We start from the raw sequence: 17,719 nt of genomic DNA, 5'->3' as shown, positions 1-17,719 counted from the left end.
TATAACCACGTATGCTGTCACACTCAGGAGGGTGAAGCCTGTGCACTGGTTTCTGCTTCAACATTGGTGTGACAGCTTCTCTGCAGTCCCAGTAATATCTGTGCTGATTTTGTCATCACCCAGAAGCCAGCCAAGCACCGCACTTTGTGTTTGGCTGACATTTCTCTTTAGTTTCCTTTCATCAGAACTTGTCCCTGGTCTTGTCTTTTCTTTCTTCTCTCTCTCTCTTTTCTGTTTTTTTGTCTTTTGTTTTTGTTTTTGTTTTTTTTGGTCTTTCATGACATCAACATTTTGAGGGGTCCAGGCTAGTTACCTTGTAGAATGTCCCTTGGTTTAGATCTGTGTGCTTGTCTCCTCAGGGCTGCCTTCAGGTTAAAAGTCTTGGCTGGGAGCTTCATAAGGAGGATGCCCTCTCCTTCCTATCTTCCTCGGTCCTTTCCACCTGAGCAGCAGTACCCAGCGCACACTGCTGTATTTCTGCCTTTTCATCTGAGGCCGCATCTTCTAGCTTTTTCTGTAGTGGTGCACAGCGAGCCTCCTTGCTCTCTTCTAACCTGCCCTTCAGTACATGGACACATTATCATTTACTTCCCTAGCCTCTGTGGATAAATGGTCTCCAGTCCTTTGCTGGAGAGTGACACAGTGGCTGGCCTCATGCTTTTGGCCTTTCGCGTGTGTGAAAGTTTAGACAAATTCCTGGAGGTGGTATCCAGGGTGTGCACTTGTGGTTTGGTGAGTGTGCCCGCACCTCCCTCCGGGGGCTTGACCAGCTCACACCAACCCACAAGTGTGTCATATCCACGCTTGGAATTTTGCCTGGAAAAGTGCTACCTCAGTCATATTCTAGTTTGCATTTCTCTTCCTCTTGAGGGTGATTATTCCTTAGAAGAGCCACTTATGCTTCCTTTCTGTTCATATCACTCATCCACTGTTCCATTTGTTCCTTTTTTTTTTCCAGGTTCATAATTTATTGTACAAATTGAGTATCACATGATGAGTTGACATTAGTTTCTTCAGGCCATGGGAACCTAACAGATGAGGGACAGTTTAGAATCTGTTTATGTTGCTTTCACAGCTGGGGTTTTTTTAGACCTTAACTTGAAGTATAAGACTATCAAAGCAATACCTCCATATGTGGCCGGTACACAATTCATTCTCCCTGTGAGAGTGTAAGAGTTGAAATAATTTTTGATACCAGTGAAATGGTACTGGGCATCAGTTTCTGAACCTGCCATGATTTCAATCTTTCAAAACGCACAAACTCCACAGCCTGTGTCCTTCAGTGTACCCAGATGTCCCATTTGTTCCTTTTTTCTGTATTTTTCTTCTCTTTTTCTATTCTATTCCCACCTAATGGCTTTGTTCTGCCCCCAGATTCCTACTTCTCTGGTGATCTTTCCCACCTCCCTGCTCAGAAAATCCCCTACAGGAAAAAAAGAATTCAGGATTATTGAATGTTATCATTCTCACCTTGATATAAAGAAACAGCTAACAGAGTAGACTCAAGCATGAAATGCTTGGCGCTGACCAAGTCCTGGAGTCGGAGGATTTAAGAACAGAAATACCTAGTCCTTCTCTAAGAAAACCTGTGATCGTGCTGGTCCTAATTTAATACTGGACTCGGGCAGGCAGAGAAGTGATAACAAATGAAAAGACATGCTCAGAGCAGCGACCTCTGACATACCTGCTTACCAGGCTTGGCCGAGGCTCTTCTCCACTCTTCCACCGCAGACCCGGTTTGGTTACCATGAGACCAACCAGACCAGCTGAAACAGGAAGACACACTTGATCTTCAGCCCTCAGAATGTCTCACGGTCTCCAGGGACAGGAGCACAGCTGGATTCCAACGTCCAGAACTGCAAGTGAGGTGTCTGCTGCCAGCGTCACCTCTTGGGGCCCCTTCCTGCATGGCCGTCTCTCCCCTGTGCCGTCCGTCTGGGAGGCAGAACCCCTGGCTGCTGGAAATAGGAATTCACTCGCTCCAGTTTCACCCCAGAGATGACCTGCCCTTCCTTCTCTTTCCCAAGTGAAGCTCGGGCCAGGTGCCCCCGTGTGCAGCCACCCTCAGGCCCAGGGCAGTAGGGAGATCCCTGGAAGAGACACCGGACAGACACTCAGTCAGTGAAGAAGTGGGGAGAGCGTTGCGTGTCCAGGGCTCATCTCCCTGGTGCTCTCCCACTGGGCAAGAGCCAAGGGTGAGGAGCAAGTGAACCTGCACACGAGAAAGGGCAAGTCGCTTCCTGATTTCTGAGATAAACTATTAGTGATCCAGCCATGTGAAGTGACAGGGCGTCCCAACTGTCGTACCTGGAGCCCTAGCTTTACACTAGTCCCTTAGTACGTTCACCTCCTGCTCTTCACGGGGCTGGTTTCCCACCTGAGGGTGAGATGCTATCACTTTTCCTTATAGACTTACTGGATAAAATTATTTAAATGGGGGACTTCCCTGGTGGTCCAGTGGTAAAGAATCCGTTCTGCAATGCAGGAGACACCAGTCGGGGAACTAAGATCCCACATGCCGCAAGGCAACTAAGCCTGTGTGCCACAACTACTGAGCCCGTGCGCCTCAACTAGAGAGCCTGCATGCCACAAACTACAGAGCCCACGTGCCCTGGAGCCCACTCACCACAACTAGAGAAGAGAAAACCCTCACGCCACAGCTAGAGAGAAGCCCACGCACTGCAAAGGAAGATCCTATATGCTGCAATGAAGACCCGATGCAGCCCAAAAAATAATTAATTAATTAATTTTAAAAAACAGTTATTTGAATGAAGCGACTTGTAAGGAATGGCAGCGAGTAAAGAGACCACTCTGAACACAAAGGATTGTCCTGCAGGAGGACTGAGAGGTGCAAAAACCACTTAGAATTTAGGGAGTGACGAGCAGGAGGCACCACAGAGGCATCTGCTTTGTCACCTTCCACTTGGCAGCTGCATGTCTACCCGGTTACCAGAGACCTGTGGTAACCTTCTGTGGCTTCCCTTCCTCATGTGTCTGTCCTTGTGTCAGAACAGGGGTCTGTGGTCATCTGCCTGAGCAGAAACCCCTGCTCCAGGGGCTCCAGACATTTGCATCCTTCAACTTCTTCCCCAGAGCGACAGTTGGGGGATCTGGACGTGCCAAGTGTGTGTGGTTGTGTTCAGGAACCTGACGAGCTGTCAGCCAGAAGCTTGTGTGTGCTAATAGAACAGTCAGTTATTGTGTTAAGAATTAAGTGCTGGACGGGAGTTCCCTGGTGGTCCAGTAGGCACGTTCACTGTGGGGTCCTGGGTTCAATCCCTGGTCAGAAACCTAAGATCCCACAAGCCACGAGCTGGGGCCAAAAAGAAAAGAAAAAAAAAAAGTGCTGGACGATTGCATTTGCAGCAAAAGACCATCTCCACAGAGGCTGTGTGTGCCTAAAACAGGCCGGCTCCTCTAGGGAGGAGGCTGGGTGGCGGGGAAAGAAGCCTTCCCATTTCTGCCCTTGTGTGTGTGTTTCACTGTGCAAGCATTACTTTTTTAAATGTTATTTTAAAAGTAATTTCTAAACACAAACCAATAATGTTTTTATTCTTGTCTTTGTAAAGCTGGCAAAGTCAAGAAGAATCTGTGTAATGATATATGATTCAAATTATATGTATACTCATGTTATATACTATTTATGAGCTTACATACTTTTCTTAGAGGTCCACTGTACAAGTTGCTTTTTAAGGCCCACTTCTTTTTTTTTTTGGCTATGCCATGAGATGTTAGTTCAGGATCTTAGTTCCCAGACCAGAGATCAAACCAGCGCCCCCTGCTGTGGAAGCTGGGAGTTTTAACCACTTGGCCACCAGGGAAGTCCCAAGGCCCACATTATTTGAAAATCGTATACTTCTATACAGTAAAGCGATGTTTCCCAGCTTTGGGGATATTGGAATGAGAGTGGCTTGAAAGAAGGGTGGGAAGATGACCTCTCTGTCTGCTAAAACACCACTGACCTTGAGCAGGAAACATGCCTTGAGGGGGCTCCCCTGCTGGTCCAGTGGTTAAGAATCTGCCTTCTAATGCAGGGGACGTGGGTTTGATCCCTGGTTGGGGAACCCATACACCACAACTAGAGAGAAGCCCACACGCTGCAAGGAAGATCCCTCATGCTGCAACTAAGACCCAACACAGCCAAAAATTAAGGAAATAAACATTTTAAAAAAACAAAACAAAAAAGACAACGGCTTGAGAACTGCCCAGACAGCAAAGCAAAGCAGCCTCAGGGTTCGAGGGAAACTGCCATTTGGCAAAGCTTGGCTCATCCCAGCCAGAAGCCCTCCTGCTCCTGGACCAGTTGTCTCCCCCCAACTTGAAATTTTCTAGCACTTGTCTGAGCCATGAATTTGAGATTCTGATGACTTTGAAATTGAACATATGGTACACCTGGCACCCAGATCTTGGTTTCTGTTGGTTTCTTCCAACAAAAGGAACAGGGCTGCTTGGAGAAATGGCTGATCCTCAGGCTGGGCCAGGATGTGAGGAGGTGCCCACACACCACAGCTACGGGCACGTCGAAGGGACAGCAGAGCCCGAGGAAAGAGCTCCCGATGGCCAGAGCTGGAACAATTTGAGCATCTAAACAAAGTAACACTGGGTCATGACCCAGAGTAGAAAATAAATATCCGTGGGTCCATCCATGGGTCCATATCGATGTAAATCTATGACTTAATAAATCAGTACATGGTGGACAAGAGGTACATCTCTCCAAATGTTCCAGGAGGTAAGACATGACTCCCCTCCCTACGTGTGGGCTGCACACAGCCACTTCCTTCCAGGCAAGACAGGATGAAAGGAAGGAGTTCCTCCACTGAGGTCACAGACATAACCTCAGTAGACAGGTCACGCTAAGGGCATGGACCCTTGATCCAGTGTGTTGACAACAGCACTTTACCTCTGGTCTTCCTCTCAAACCCACCACCCTGTCAACAACGAGAAAAACATCAGACAAATCCCACAGGAGGGACATTCTACAAAATCCCTGACCGGTCCTCCTCAGCATCATCCAGGCATCCAAAACGAGTGTCTGAGACAATGTCCCAGCCCAGAGGAGCCCAAGGAGACGCGGCCATCAAATGTCTGTAGGGCCTAGATGGGGTCCCGGGACAGGAAGAACTGAGAGAGGTGACTGATGTACCAACTTTACCAAGTATCATGCACCACAGTGATGTAAGGTCAATAATAGGGGAAACTAGGTATGGGGTATGGGACTTCTCTGAACTGTCTTTGCCACTTTTCCTTAAATCTGAATCTATTCTGAAATTAAAGATTTGTTTTAAAAACTGAACACATGACCCTTGTTATCTCCAGGGAGTGAAGGTGGGGGGAGCACAGAGAGGAGTTTCTGGTTCCTTCATTGAACACTTGAATTGTTTGAGGTTTTTATGGTGCACATATAGTAGTAGTATAATTGTAAAACAAAGAAAGGAGTAAGCCCATGCTCTGTTGCACATTGTCACCCTTGCCCTCCACCAGTCACTCGCTAATAATGTGACTTTGGGTCTTCTAGCTTGGTGTCCTGCTCTTATGGAGGTTGGACCAAAGGGGTCGAGTACATGGGGCACCACTGCTGAAACACGAGTATGGAGAGCATCTCACTCACTGCATCTTCCGGCTCCCCCGTCCTGGCGAGTAAGTAGAGCTCCGGTGGGGGCTGGCGGGGGCAGGGATGTGGCTCCTCTTGACCACCTTTGTCCAGGGAGTGACCAGGAATTCCCTGTCACATTTGTTCTCAGGGACCTCGTTCAGCTGGCAAAGGCAGCTGTGAGTGGTGATGAGAAAGCCCTGGACGTGTTTAGCTGGAGGAAAAGCGGCTTTGGAAGTTTCCTGAAAATGGGACCTCAAGAGGGACTCTCGTTCTTTGTCAGCTTGACGAATGGTGAGACGCTCAGGTTGGGGTCCGGGGACACTGCAGTGTTTCAGGGTGTCTGGGAGAATATAAGCGAATAGATGGCATTTCTGTATAAAATCGCAGGCTGTGCGCCACTCCCAGAGGGATGCCTTAACCAGCTTGTGCAGATGTTTATCCAGGATCCAAAGGGTGGCTTCACCTTGACCTGATAGAGACAAATTGAGCTTTATTGGTGTCTGAAGGTTTTTCAGGAGGAAGCTGTCCGGGCTGTGCAGCCCCAACAAATTGGTGCTGGGGGCACCGGCATGGTCTCTGTGCCAGCGGCCAGGCTCCGCTGTGGGGCGAGCATGACCAGGACCATCCATGCTGACTGAACACGGCCCCTCCCCAGTGCGCTGTGAGGCAGGCAGCAGCCAGTAAATGCAGTGTGAGGTTCAGAGAGATAGAGGGTCTTGTACACTCACGAGACGTTCACAAGTGTGCATCTGCCGCAGGAAAGGGGCCCGGGAAGTGAGGCTGCTTGGGGTGATGAGGTTCGAGCATGAGCATGGCCAGGCAGCTTAACCATGACAGGTGACAGCTGGGAGGGGCCGGGGTCTTTGTCAATGTAAAAATAGAGAGACCTGGCATTTCAGAAGGTGAGGAGACAGAGCTGCAGGAGGGGAGTTGGAGGCACTGGCAAGGGTGCTGTGGGGGTAGCGGGGGCCCTGAAGGAGGAAGGAGATGCAGCGACTGGAGGTGGTGCAGGGCACTGCAGGCCTGGCTCTGCAGAGGGTGTCAATGCTGCCCCCACTCAGCTGCCATGCACATGGGGCAAATGATCCCATGTCCTTGGGCCTCAGCTTCTGAACATGCGCAGTGGGGATTGGAGCCGCTGCACACCAAGCCTGCACACACTCACTATATACTAGTTACTGTTACAGTTAGCCTCCAGACAACCTCGAACTTTTCAGCTTAATAAGAACTCAAGTCATCCTCTGGGAGTGAGATGGGAGGCGGCCCGGAGGATAAGGAGGCTCCTGAGAGCATCAGAATGAACCCGATCCCAGGAACTTGCAGAAGGTGCTGCCACTGCACTCAGAAGCCTGAAAGCAGAACCAGGAGGCAGCTCAGGGGCAAGAGGAGGGGACCCAGGCTGGGAGGGGCCCTGGGGCTGCCACAAAGGCCGGGAAGGGCGAGAGGGTACAGGCAAGATACCGGCCAACGATACCCAGTACCTTGGACAGAGGGCACAGGCTGAGGCTCCGGGGAGGGTCATAGTTCAGGTCCCAGCAGACGGTGACAGACATGCACCCAGGAGACCAAGATGACCAGAGCATGGAGGCTGCTTGTCGGGAGAGTGGTCAGTGTCAGCGCTGGACGGTGGTGGAGGGAGGATGGCAGACACAGGGGTCCAGGCCAGACCGACCCAGAGACAGCAGATGCAGAGGTAACATGCCAGTGTTTTTAAAATGGCTTATTTGTAAATGGTTATGATGAAGATGTTTATGTTGAAAGCGTCCCTAAGTAGGTAGAATGGCTGCCAGGGCACGTCCAGCCTCCATGGACCCATCGCTTTCCCACAGGGACTGTGCACTACGTGGACGAGAAGGGCAGGACGTCCCGGGTGGCCTCCACAGACAGCTCCATCCAGACGCTGTTCTACCTGGAGAAGAGGGAGGCGCTGGTAGCCGTCACAGAGAGCCTGCTGCTGTGCCTGTTCACGGTGATGCCCGAGGGCACGGCAGAGGAGGTGATGAAGGTAAGGGGGTGATGAAGGTCCGTGGGGTGGGGGGGACAGGGCACCCCAGGGGGTCGCCAGCCCATCTTGCCCGCCTCACACACCCCTTCATTTTGGTTGAGGAGTTCATGTTTCAGGGCCGCCACCAGAGCTTTAGCACCTCGTTTATTGTGCGCCGTTGCGGTCACGGGTGGGAGAGACGCTGGGGCAGGGGCCACCCGGCCCCATGCAGACCTTGGGGGTCATCACCAGTGTTCCCTCTGTGACGCTGCCACTAGCCCCCCTGTGTGCGCCTCTTTACCTGAGGGGTGTGTGACAGTCACAGCTCTGGACAACCTGCCATCCCCACGGGTGCCTTGCCCGGGCCGGGCACTCACTTGTGGGAGGACGCCGGGAGCCTGGGCTGTTGGGTGCTGGTCAGGCAGCTCCCTGAGGACTGCTTGCTGCCCTCCTGCCAGTTTCTTGGTTTATACCCTAGGATTCCACGGTTCTTGGAGGACTCTGAACCTTTCCCGAGATGCTCTTAGGTGTTCAGGGGTCCTTAGTGCACCTCTGTCTACACAGAAGTTGAAATGTGGTCACTGAGTCCCATGGACCTGGGTTCAAATCCCCCCTTAGCCCCTTGCTGGCAGGTTTGTTCTGCACATGGGCTCTGACAGCTACTTTGCCCGACACGGGGCACCCTCGTCATCAACTACGTAACATGCAATCGTCACTGCTTTGGCCTGAAAGGCTGGGGCTGCCCTTGCAAGTGTCCACAGCCGCCCTCACTTCCTCCGCTTGGTGAGTCTGCGTGAGTCACTGCTGACCAGAGTCCAGCCGTTGAACAGGGACCCGGTCTCAACGAGGGCGACATGCTCCTTTTGGGTTGTCGTTGTGCAGGTAAAGCTGAGTGGAAAGATGAGTCACCGGGCAGACATCACCCTGATTGACGGCAGCCTTCTCGTGATGGCCATTGGGGAGGCAGTCGTCAGGTGAGAGCTCAGCTCTGCAGAGAGTTCTGGGGTTGAAAATTCTGTCCCGAACAACCTCTCGAGTAACCTTTGTATTGGAGTGTAGCATACATACAGAAAAATGCACCAATTATGACAAATTGTTCCTAATTGGACACGTCCATGTAACCAGCCCTGAGATGGAAGAACAGAACACATCAGGGACTGCAGGTGGGCGCCACGCTGTCCTGACGCCTGCCTACCTCATCGATCCCTGTGTAGCTGGACTCCCGTGTCGTCTTCTCTGGGGTCCGGCTGCATTAGCTCACATGACTTTCAGGGGTTCTCCCTGGTCATGTGCTTGGAGTTCCTCTGTTGTCATCGTGACCTGATGTCACACAGGCACCCTCTCTTATTAACAGCTGCTCCCTTTGAGCATGAACGAGTCATAACAGAGAAAATGTAATGACGACATGCTTTTCTTCTCAGAGTCCAAAGGGAAGTTTGCTCTGCAAGTTAAACAAGACCCTCAGAGCTGAGGGAAACCCACTAACACAGCCCCCTGGGGGGCTTTCCTCCTTGCCTTGTAGGTTCTGGGATTTAGAACGAGGAGAGAATTACGTACTGAGTCCAGAGGAGAAGTTTGGTTTTGAAAAAGGAGAGAATATAAACTGTGTTTCTTATTGTAAAGTCAAAGGTGAGACTTCCTGGTGGCAGAGGGAAAGCCCATGTCAGGCTTTGCTCTGGGCTATGCGGTGATGCCATTGGAATTCAGGGCAGTTCTAAGAACCCTGCCTCAGTTACAGCTATGTCAGACGCTCGCATACGGCTAGCCAACAGCAAGAGAGAGGTGGGAAAGCTCTGTTGTCCCATGTAGTGGTCAGGGAGTGTGGTCAGGAATGTGACCAGCCTGGCTGCATGAATTGGTATCTGTTCTTCCTGAAACCTTGAGAAAAAGTCAGTGTGAGAAACAGTAAATATACATATATATGTACATTGATGTGTATCTGTATACACACACATGTACACACGCGCACATACACACAAACACAAGAGAAAGAATAGGGAGCGCACCAGAGCAGCACTATCGTGCCCACCGAGTGCTAAGTGCTGTCTGGCACCGGGGAAGCAGCTCTGAACAGGCAGACAGGCTCCTCTCTCACATGAGAAACCAGAGAGCAAACAGCACCGCCCCCTGTCACACACATACACACACACTGTGTCGCCCGGAGTACTGAGCTCCTGCGCAGGAAGACACAGCCAGGTAAGAGGGTGGGCAGTTGCTGCACAGAGGGCTGATGGGCTGGCATTTTAGGGAGGGTGGTCAGAGAAGGGAGCTTGCTGCTGTTTTTATCCCTTTTAAACTCGTGAACTTTCTTTTTACCGATAGGTCTCCTGGCAGCAGGTACCGATAAAGGGCGAGTAGCCATGTGGAGAAAGGTGCCAGGCCCGCAGGGCGGCCGGGGGGTGGAGGGCAAAGACAGGTGGGCCCTTCAGACTCCCACTGAGCTGGAAGGAAACATCACACAGATAAAGGTACACCTTGATGGGCGCTGGGTGCAGAAGTGGAGGCAGTAACTTGCTCTGAACCTGTTTTTGTCAGTTATTCAACTTAAGATAAAAGATAACAACAATGAAATATGTTTAAAGGCCTTTTGGGTTTCAGAACTGCGGATAAGCATTGTGGGTCTGTAGTAATCTGTATTTATCTTTCTACCCGTCCATCTGTCTCTATTATGTGTTCATCTTTATTTATTTTATAAATTTATTTATTTATTTATTTATTGCTGTGTTGGGTCTTCGTTGTTGCACACAGGCTTTGTCTAGTTGCAGCGAGCAGGGGCTCCTCATTGTGGTGGCTTCTCTTGTTGGGGATAACGGGCTCTAGGAGCGTGGGCTTCAGTAGTTGTGGCACATGGGCCCGATAGTTGTGGCTAACGGGCTCTGTTGTTCCACAGCATATGGGATCTTCCTAGAGCAGGGATCAAACCTGTGTCCCCTGCATTGGCAGGTGGATTCTTAACCACTGCTCAACCTAGGAAGTCCCTGTTCATCTTATTAATTAATTAATTAATTAATTTTGGGGGCTGCACCATGTGGCTTGCAGGATCTTAGTTCCCTGACCAGGGATTGAACCTGGGCCATGGCAGTGGAAGCAACGAGTCCCAACCGCTGGACCGCCAGGGAATTCCCACCCCAGCTTCCTCTTAGTGCTCCAAACCTCCACTGTTCTCCGGGGATCCTGAGGCTTGAACTTTCCCACATTCTGTTTCAAATAAAGTCACTTCTGTTGGGGAGCTCGAGGTTCTTATGGACTGCCTTGCCCCTCAGGAAAAGATCTCGGAGTCACTACTCCAGAGCCTGGCAGTGGGGAGAGTGGCTGGCTTTCCGGGGTGGTACCCTGTTTTGGTTGCTGGAAGCTGGGCACAGGAGCCTCTGGTCCCGGATTGCCTCTCCCAGTGAGAAGCAAGCTGGGGCGAGGGCCTGGGGGCCCAGTGTGGTCGGGCTTCCGCTCCTGAGGCAGAGCCTCCCTCCACACCCACCTGGAGCTGGCCTCTGTGCTGGAGCTGGGAGAGTGAGAGAGACTGGTGGCCGCCCCTCCCAGGGAGACGCCGGAGGAGAGGGAGCCCCGATTTCTTGGCCACACCTGCCCGCCAGGCTCACGTGCCACAGACTCTGCTCTTCTCACTAGACTTAGTTGACTTTCTTCAATAAGTCTTTCTTCATTTACTCTGCCCAATTCCCAGACAAGTAGATGATTGTGTTTTTATAATTTTCATCAGTTATGCTTGTTATGTCCTCGGGGCCCCTCACCTACCATTCTGGAACTTGCCTCTCAGATCTGCTCTATGTGAATTGTTTTTTTTTTAAATTTTTGGCTGCACTATATGGCATGCGGGATCATAGTTCCCCGATCAGGGATCGAACTTGCACACCTTGTAGTGGAAGCGCAGAGTCTTAACCACTGGACTGCCAGGGAAGTCTCTGAATTTTAAGAGAAAATTTACTTAAACTATACTCATTAGGAAATGGAAACTTACATGCTAAACAGTTTAGGGATACCTTAGAGCAATTTTGGGAATTAATTTTAGATCTTCATCTCAGGTCATAAGTAAACATAGTTTCTAGATGAATTAACGAGTTAAATATTTTAAAAAGTCTGGACTTCCCTAGTGGCACAGTGGTTAAGAATCCACCTGACAATGCAGGGGACATGAGTTCAATCTCTGGTCTGGGCGGATCCCGCGTGCCTCAGAGCAACTAAGCCCGTGGGCCACAACTACTGAGCCTGCGCTCTGGAGTCCGCGAGCCACAACTGTTGAGCCCGTGTGCCACAACTACTGCAGCCCGCACGCCTAGAACCTGTGCTCCACAACAGAAGCCACTGCAATGAGAAGCCCATGCACCGCAATAGAGTAGCCTATGCTTGCCGCAACTAGAGAAAGCCCTTGCAGCAGCAACAAAGACCCAACGCAGCCAATAAATAAATAAATAAGCAGTAAATTTAAAAAATTTTCTTAAAGTTAGGTCAGGGACTTCCCTGGTGGTCCAGTGGTTAAGACTTCGCCTTCCAATGCAGGGAGTGTGGGTTCAATCCCTGGCCAGGGAGCTAAGATCCCACCTGCCTCGCTGCCAAAAAAACCAAAACATAAAACAGAAGCAATATTGTAACAAATCCAAAAAAGACTTTAAAAATGGTCCACCTGTTAAAAAAGAAAAAGAAAAATAAAAAAACAAAAAGGTCAGAATAACTGGCTAAAAACACAATATAATTATATCTGTAAAGAAAGTATAACTTTATTAGATTTTAAGTAATAAAAGCAGAGGGACAAGGTTGAGTCCGTAAGAACATGTCACACTGGGCAATGGGAGCAGGAAGGCTGGGATGGAAGGAAACTGAGGTGGGTAAATATTCACTTTAAAGAGTTAATCTCTAAAACACCAAATTTTCCGCATTTTCAATGCATAATTTTTTCTTCATTTAATACCAATCCCAGTTGATGTGTACATTGAAAGTATTGTTTTCGTTTTTTTGTGGGAGAAGGAAAGGTATTATTTTAAACTAATGGCTCATCTTACCTTTAGTAGTACCTTAGAATAAAGGACATGAAGAAAACTCACATTTATAAGAAAAATGTTAAGAATGTCAATGGAGGGTATTCCCTGGCGGTCTGGTGGTTAGGACTCGGTGCTTTCACTGTGGGAGCCCGGGTTTGATCCCTGGTCAGGGAACTAAGATCCCACGTGCCACGCGGTGCAGCCAAAAAAAAAAGTCAGTGGATAATTGATGAAGGAGAGTGTAGATAATTTACCTAAGAGTGGTTAGTACAATCCACAGAAAACATGTAACCTCGGTGGTAATGAGAGAAATGCCCATTTTAAATAACAGTAAGAGCCACACTAACTTTCCTGAAGGACATAAAAGAAAAAGAGTCAGTGGTGAGACAGACCATGTTCCTCAAAGAGAAGCCTCAATCTTGTAATTACTTCTTTCCAAACAAAGCTATAGAATACATGTCTATCTAGCGAAAATAAGGAGTTGTTGGTTTTCTTCCCCCCTTGGGAGAATTCAACACAGTAATTCTAAACTCATTTGGGAGAGCAAATGGCCAAGAAAAAATTTTTTAAAGAATCAGACCATTTCTGTATCCTATACCAGAATGTATCTCAAAAGTATAGCAATTAACAGGGCATGCTTATTCAGAAATGGATAAATATATCAGTGGAGTAAAGTAGGAAATCCAGAAACGGATTTGTGTGGATTTGGAAGTTGAATGTGAAATCATGAAAGTGGTATTTGACATCACTAGAGGAAGTCTGGATGGTTCACTACAGTGTGTAAACTTGCCTTCCATTTAGAAAACATAGACACCCCCAAGGTCACATCAGTAATACAGTAAACTCTGGAAGTCGCTCAACCACGCAACCAGTCGGGATAGACACAAGCTAGAACAAACACACACGTATCCGCTGGATCTAAACTCTTGAGTATCGGTATTTTAACGTGTTTCTACAACTTACACATTTTACACTTATAAATTTTTAAAATCATGTTTTCAAAAAAGAAGAAGAAATAGTGCTTGGAAATTGTTTATGAATCCTCATACTTATAACACCTTTCTGTTCACACCCTGGGTCCTGTCTCACGGTGGGAGTGAAGTGGGGCTCCCGGAAGAGCCTCCTGGCCGTGAACAGCATCAGCTCCGTGCTCATCCTCCGCGAGCAGGCCATGTCATCCCACTTCCACCAGCAGGTGGCCGCAGCGCAGGTCTCCCCGAGCCTACTCAGCGTGTCCTTCCTGTCCACGGGGGTGACGCACAGCCTGTGCACAGACATGCACATCAGCGGAGTGTTCGCCACCAAGGTCACTGCCAGGGTGACCGTGGGCTTGGGTGGGGTTGTTGATGTAGACAGAAGACCTGGTTGGTTGTTAGGGTCATTCGGGACAGTGAGGCCCAGACGGCCGGTTGCTTTTTAATTTCCGTGGTTCTTTGTAGGATGCTGTTGCCGTCTGGGATGGAAAACAGGTGGTGATCTTTGAGCCTTCTGGAGCCGCATTACGAAGTGCAGGTGGGAGTCTTTTCAGCCCCATGGAGGAGACTCACATCTAATGGGGGTGGGTGCTGTGCCTGTGGGGTGGGCAAATGGCAGGCCCGGGGCCATGGGGAAACCCTCGCGTCAGTTCTCATGCATTTCCAGAGCCGGTGCTGCTGCTCTGGCCCTGTGGCCAGGGCCTCCCCATTCTCCCTGTTGAAGCCAGTCAGGGTGGTTATGTGCAGCCAGATCTGGGGCCAGCAGCCCTCTCAGGCTCCAGTACAGTGAAACAGCTGAGAAATAAGGTGGCATGAGTGTGAAGAACCACAGTGCTTTCTGGAGAAAGAGGTGCTACACACCTGACTTCTGAACTCCCTGCAGCATGCACAGCAGTGAGCCCCGTGGGGTCTCGACCAAGGCCAACCTCTGTCTGAAAATTTCAGGGTGGATCCTCAGAGATGCTCCCCCTATCCCAGCCATCACTCCAACTCTCTGTTTCACTTTATCTTCTGTGCTTTAGCACACGCCTGTATGAGTTACAGGGCTGCCATAACAATGACCACAAAACAAGTGGCTGTTTAGGAGAGTTATTCTCTTACAGTTCCTGATGCCAGATGTCCAAAATCAATTTCACTGCCAAAATCAAGGTGTTGCAGAACCCTGGAGGCTCTAGGGAAGACTCTACTCCTTGCTTCTTACAGCTTTTGGCGGCTGCCAGCAATCCTCAGCTCAGGGTTGCGTCTTTTCAGTCTCTGCCTCCCTGTCACATTGTTCCTGTCTAAAAACCTCCCTGCCTCTTAGAGGGACACTTGTGATTTCACTTGGGGCCCACCTGCATAATCCAAGATAATCTCCCCACTTTGAGACCGTAACATCTTTAGCCATATAAGCTAATAGTCATAGGTTTCAAGGATTAGGACCTGATCTCTTTGGGGGACATCTTCCAGCCAAGCACAGTGACCATTAGGACATGCTCCTTCTGCACAATTCTTACCTTCACCCATCCTAACCTCGGCCCTCCCACCTCACAGGGGGACTTGTCATTGCACTGTTCCCAGGGTGATCCCCCCACGTGCTTGTGTGAATACCTCACACCCCCCTGGGAATGTTTTTCCACAGGTTACCACCTCTCTCCCTCATATTATTCCCTCACTTTTTTTTCCTCCTATGATACTGTGTCACCTGAAGTACTCTTGGGACACTTTTTCCACTCTGCCCTGTATCATGCTGATAATTCACGTCTTTGTCTTTCTTTTACCATAGACCCCCCTGAGGGGCAAGGATGAACTTATCCTCCCAAGAGGATAGCACAGCAGGTGCTGAGATATTTTCTGTTTTGTGTGTGTCATCTTCCTAACTAGATAAGAAACTGTCTAGAGCCCGAAACTAGAGCTTGTGGTCTCTAAAGTTCCACATAAGCAGATGCTTGAACAATTGTGCTGTCATAGATGCTGTGCTATTGGAAGCATCTCTGCTAGATGGAAGAAAAGAGGAGAGACCGTAGGTGAGTGGTGAGAGCAGGGTGCCCAGCACTGAGTCCCCACACCAGGCCACCACTGGCAGGTGTGGCCCTGGGCAGGTCCCTGTGTCTCAGAGCCTCACTTTCCTCATCTGGAAGATAAAGAAAACACACCTTTCACAAGACTATTGTGGGGGCCAAGGAAAATTAGGGAACACATGTGAGAACACTTCTTAACTAGACTGCAACTCTGCCCCTTCTACCCATCTCACTGTGGTTCCTTCTTTATATCCTTAGTTGTAGAAGATTTTTTCTCATCAGTAGTTGCTGTACAGAAAGTTCTAGTTTTAGTGTGAGAATGCTTCTTAAACTGTAAGGAGCTATGACAAGACTAGCTGCTGCTGTCATGACCTTTATTTTTCATTTTAGGTACCTTCCTGTGTGAGTCTCCAGTGTTGGCCATGCATGAAGAAAGCGTTTATACAGTGGAGCCAAACCGAGTCCAAGTTCGAACCTGGCAGGTAAACTGCTGCTCTAGAGTGAAGGACCTGTGATGTTGAAGACAATTAGAGCAGAGTTTAAAATGCTGTGTCAAATTGAGCCACAGCCTGCCTAATGACTTCACCCAGCCACATCAGATTCCCCCCACCGGGTGCTTGGTTGTGAAAATGGATCATTGGATAGCTGCTCCATTGACAGCTCTTGTGACTTCAGAAATCAGGAGGTGAGGCAGTGACCTTTTGCAGTGAGAAGGACGACATGGCTGGAACTTGAGTGCATGGGGTTGTGAAATGGGAGAAAATTTTGCTGTATTTAATGCACATCTTGAGGGCTGAGAGGCCGTCAGTTCAGTTCAGTTCATATCTTTAGACAGACCTTTCCCTGCATGTGTCTGAAGGTGAGGCCGCAATGGGAGCAATGTGTGCCTCCAGGGTGACAGGCCTCTAGCACACCATTCTGTTCCCTCCTGGTGGTGCAGTGAGGAAACCCCTGCCTGCCCGCATCCCCTGCACACTTGCCGGACCCCCGGGGCTGACATGGCAGTTAGTTTCCTGAGCCTGCCATAACCAGTGACCACAAACTGAGTGGCTTAAAACAATAGAAATTTATTCTCCTCACAGTTAGGATGGCCAGAAGTCCAAAATCTAGGTGTGGGCAAGGTTGACTCCTTCTGAGGCTCTGAGGGAGAATTCGTCCCATGCCTCTTCCAGCTTCTGGTATTGCTGGCATTCCTTGCATTCCTCAGCCTGTGGACAGATCACTCAAGTCTCTGCCTCCACCTTTACATGGCCTTCTCCCTGTGTCTTAGAAGGACACTTGTCCTTGGATTTAGGGTCCACCCTAATCCAGAGTTGTCTCCTTTTGAGATCCTTAGCTTAATTATATCTGCAGTGACCCTCTTTCTAAATAAGGTCACATTTACATCCAAATGAATGTATCTTTTAGGGGGCTACTGTTCAGCCCAGTACATGCAACAGTGTTCTGCATCATGGCTGAGGACACGTGTTATGGTGCTGGTTTTAGCTCTCAGCGTGACTGCTTTGTCCAGCTCTGAGTTCTTTCCTGGGGTCCAGCATTTGATTTCTCAGGGCTGCCACATCTGTGTCCTTGTACCTCACAGCCTGCACTTCCACTTTTCCATTCAGCAATTCGTGAAGGAGCTTCCATGCACTTCTACTTTCTAGCAGGAGGGTCAGATGGTAAAGGAGCACACTAGAGTGTGGAGGGGGGTGGAAAGTATTGCAGGGAAAGGCCACACAGCCCCACTCACCTCCTGGGCAAAGCGCAGGGGGAGGGAGCTGGGGCCTGGTGAGATATCTGGCCTGCTGCAGGTCAGCGGGGAGGCGGAGAGGCTGAGAGAAGGACCTTGCATACTGCTGATAGTTGTGTGGGGGCATCAGCTGTGGACTAAAGCCAAGGCAGGGAGGGGCCCTCCTAACAACAGAGGAGGGAGCAGCTGTGTTATCAGAGGGACGATCTGCAGAGCTGGAGGGTAGGTAGAGGCATGCTGGGAAAGGAGGGAAAGTATGCTGGGAAGGGGCGAAAGGCATGCTGGGAAAGAATGCTAGGTCTGCTGGGAAAGTGTGAAAGGCATGCTGGGAGAGAAGGAAAGACCTGCTGGGAAAGGGGCCAAAGGCTTGCTGGGAAGGGGCGAAAGGCATGCTCGGAAAGAATTATAGGCCTGCTGGGAAGGGGTAGAAAATCAGCTGGAAATC

General features: G+C 49.7%; 2 protein-coding genes across 10 annotated transcripts in view; one reads left to right on the top strand and one right to left on the bottom strand.

Moving 5' to 3' along the window:
- The window catches only part of IFT140 (intraflagellar transport 140), a 72,710-nt gene that overhangs the window by 8,440 nt on the left and 46,551 nt on the right, over positions 1 to 17,719 (top strand). For 6 of the 9 annotated variants that reach the window (XM_057747592.1, XM_057747589.1, XM_057747590.1 and 3 more), the window contains 10 exons: positions 5,516 to 5,637; positions 5,742 to 5,884; positions 7,155 to 7,286; positions 7,423 to 7,598; positions 8,460 to 8,551; positions 9,100 to 9,206; positions 9,900 to 10,045; positions 13,671 to 13,874; positions 14,008 to 14,080; positions 15,933 to 16,024. In XM_057747592.1, coding sequence (XP_057603575.1) covers positions 5,516 to 5,637; positions 5,742 to 5,884; positions 7,155 to 7,286; positions 7,423 to 7,598; positions 8,460 to 8,551; positions 9,100 to 9,206; positions 9,900 to 10,045; positions 13,671 to 13,874; positions 14,008 to 14,080; positions 15,933 to 16,024 — 1,287 coding nt within the window. Of the gene's footprint in view, positions 1 to 4,702; positions 4,730 to 5,515; positions 5,638 to 5,741; positions 5,885 to 7,154; positions 7,287 to 7,422; positions 7,599 to 8,459; positions 8,552 to 9,099; positions 9,207 to 9,899; positions 10,046 to 13,670; positions 13,875 to 14,007; positions 14,081 to 15,932; positions 16,025 to 17,719 lie in introns of those variants that run through there. The other 3 variants (XM_057747594.1, XM_057747593.1, XM_057747596.1) reach the window with 2 other exon arrangements.
- LOC130859961 (ATP synthase membrane subunit K, mitochondrial-like) lies at positions 951 to 1,293 on the bottom strand. The gene has a single exon (XM_057747606.1). The coding sequence runs from the start codon at positions 1,233 to 1,235 to the stop codon at positions 1,059 to 1,061; it is 177 nt and encodes a 58-aa protein (XP_057603589.1). The 5' UTR covers positions 1,236 to 1,293; the 3' UTR covers positions 951 to 1,058.

This window comes from Hippopotamus amphibius, chromosome 9 (assembly GCF_030028045.1).
Source record: "Hippopotamus amphibius kiboko isolate mHipAmp2 chromosome 9, mHipAmp2.hap2, whole genome shotgun sequence".
In the NCBI taxonomy this organism is placed as follows: domain Eukaryota; kingdom Metazoa; phylum Chordata; class Mammalia; order Artiodactyla; family Hippopotamidae; genus Hippopotamus; species Hippopotamus amphibius.
The sequence above is the reverse complement of the archived record's forward strand: the minus strand, read 5'-3'. Positions and strand labels throughout refer to the sequence as shown.

Coding starts and splice junctions, on each gene's coding strand:
- LOC130859961 (XM_057747606.1), bottom strand. CDS start 1,235: ATGGCAGGTTCAGAAACTGATGCCCAGTACCATTTCACTGGTATCAAA.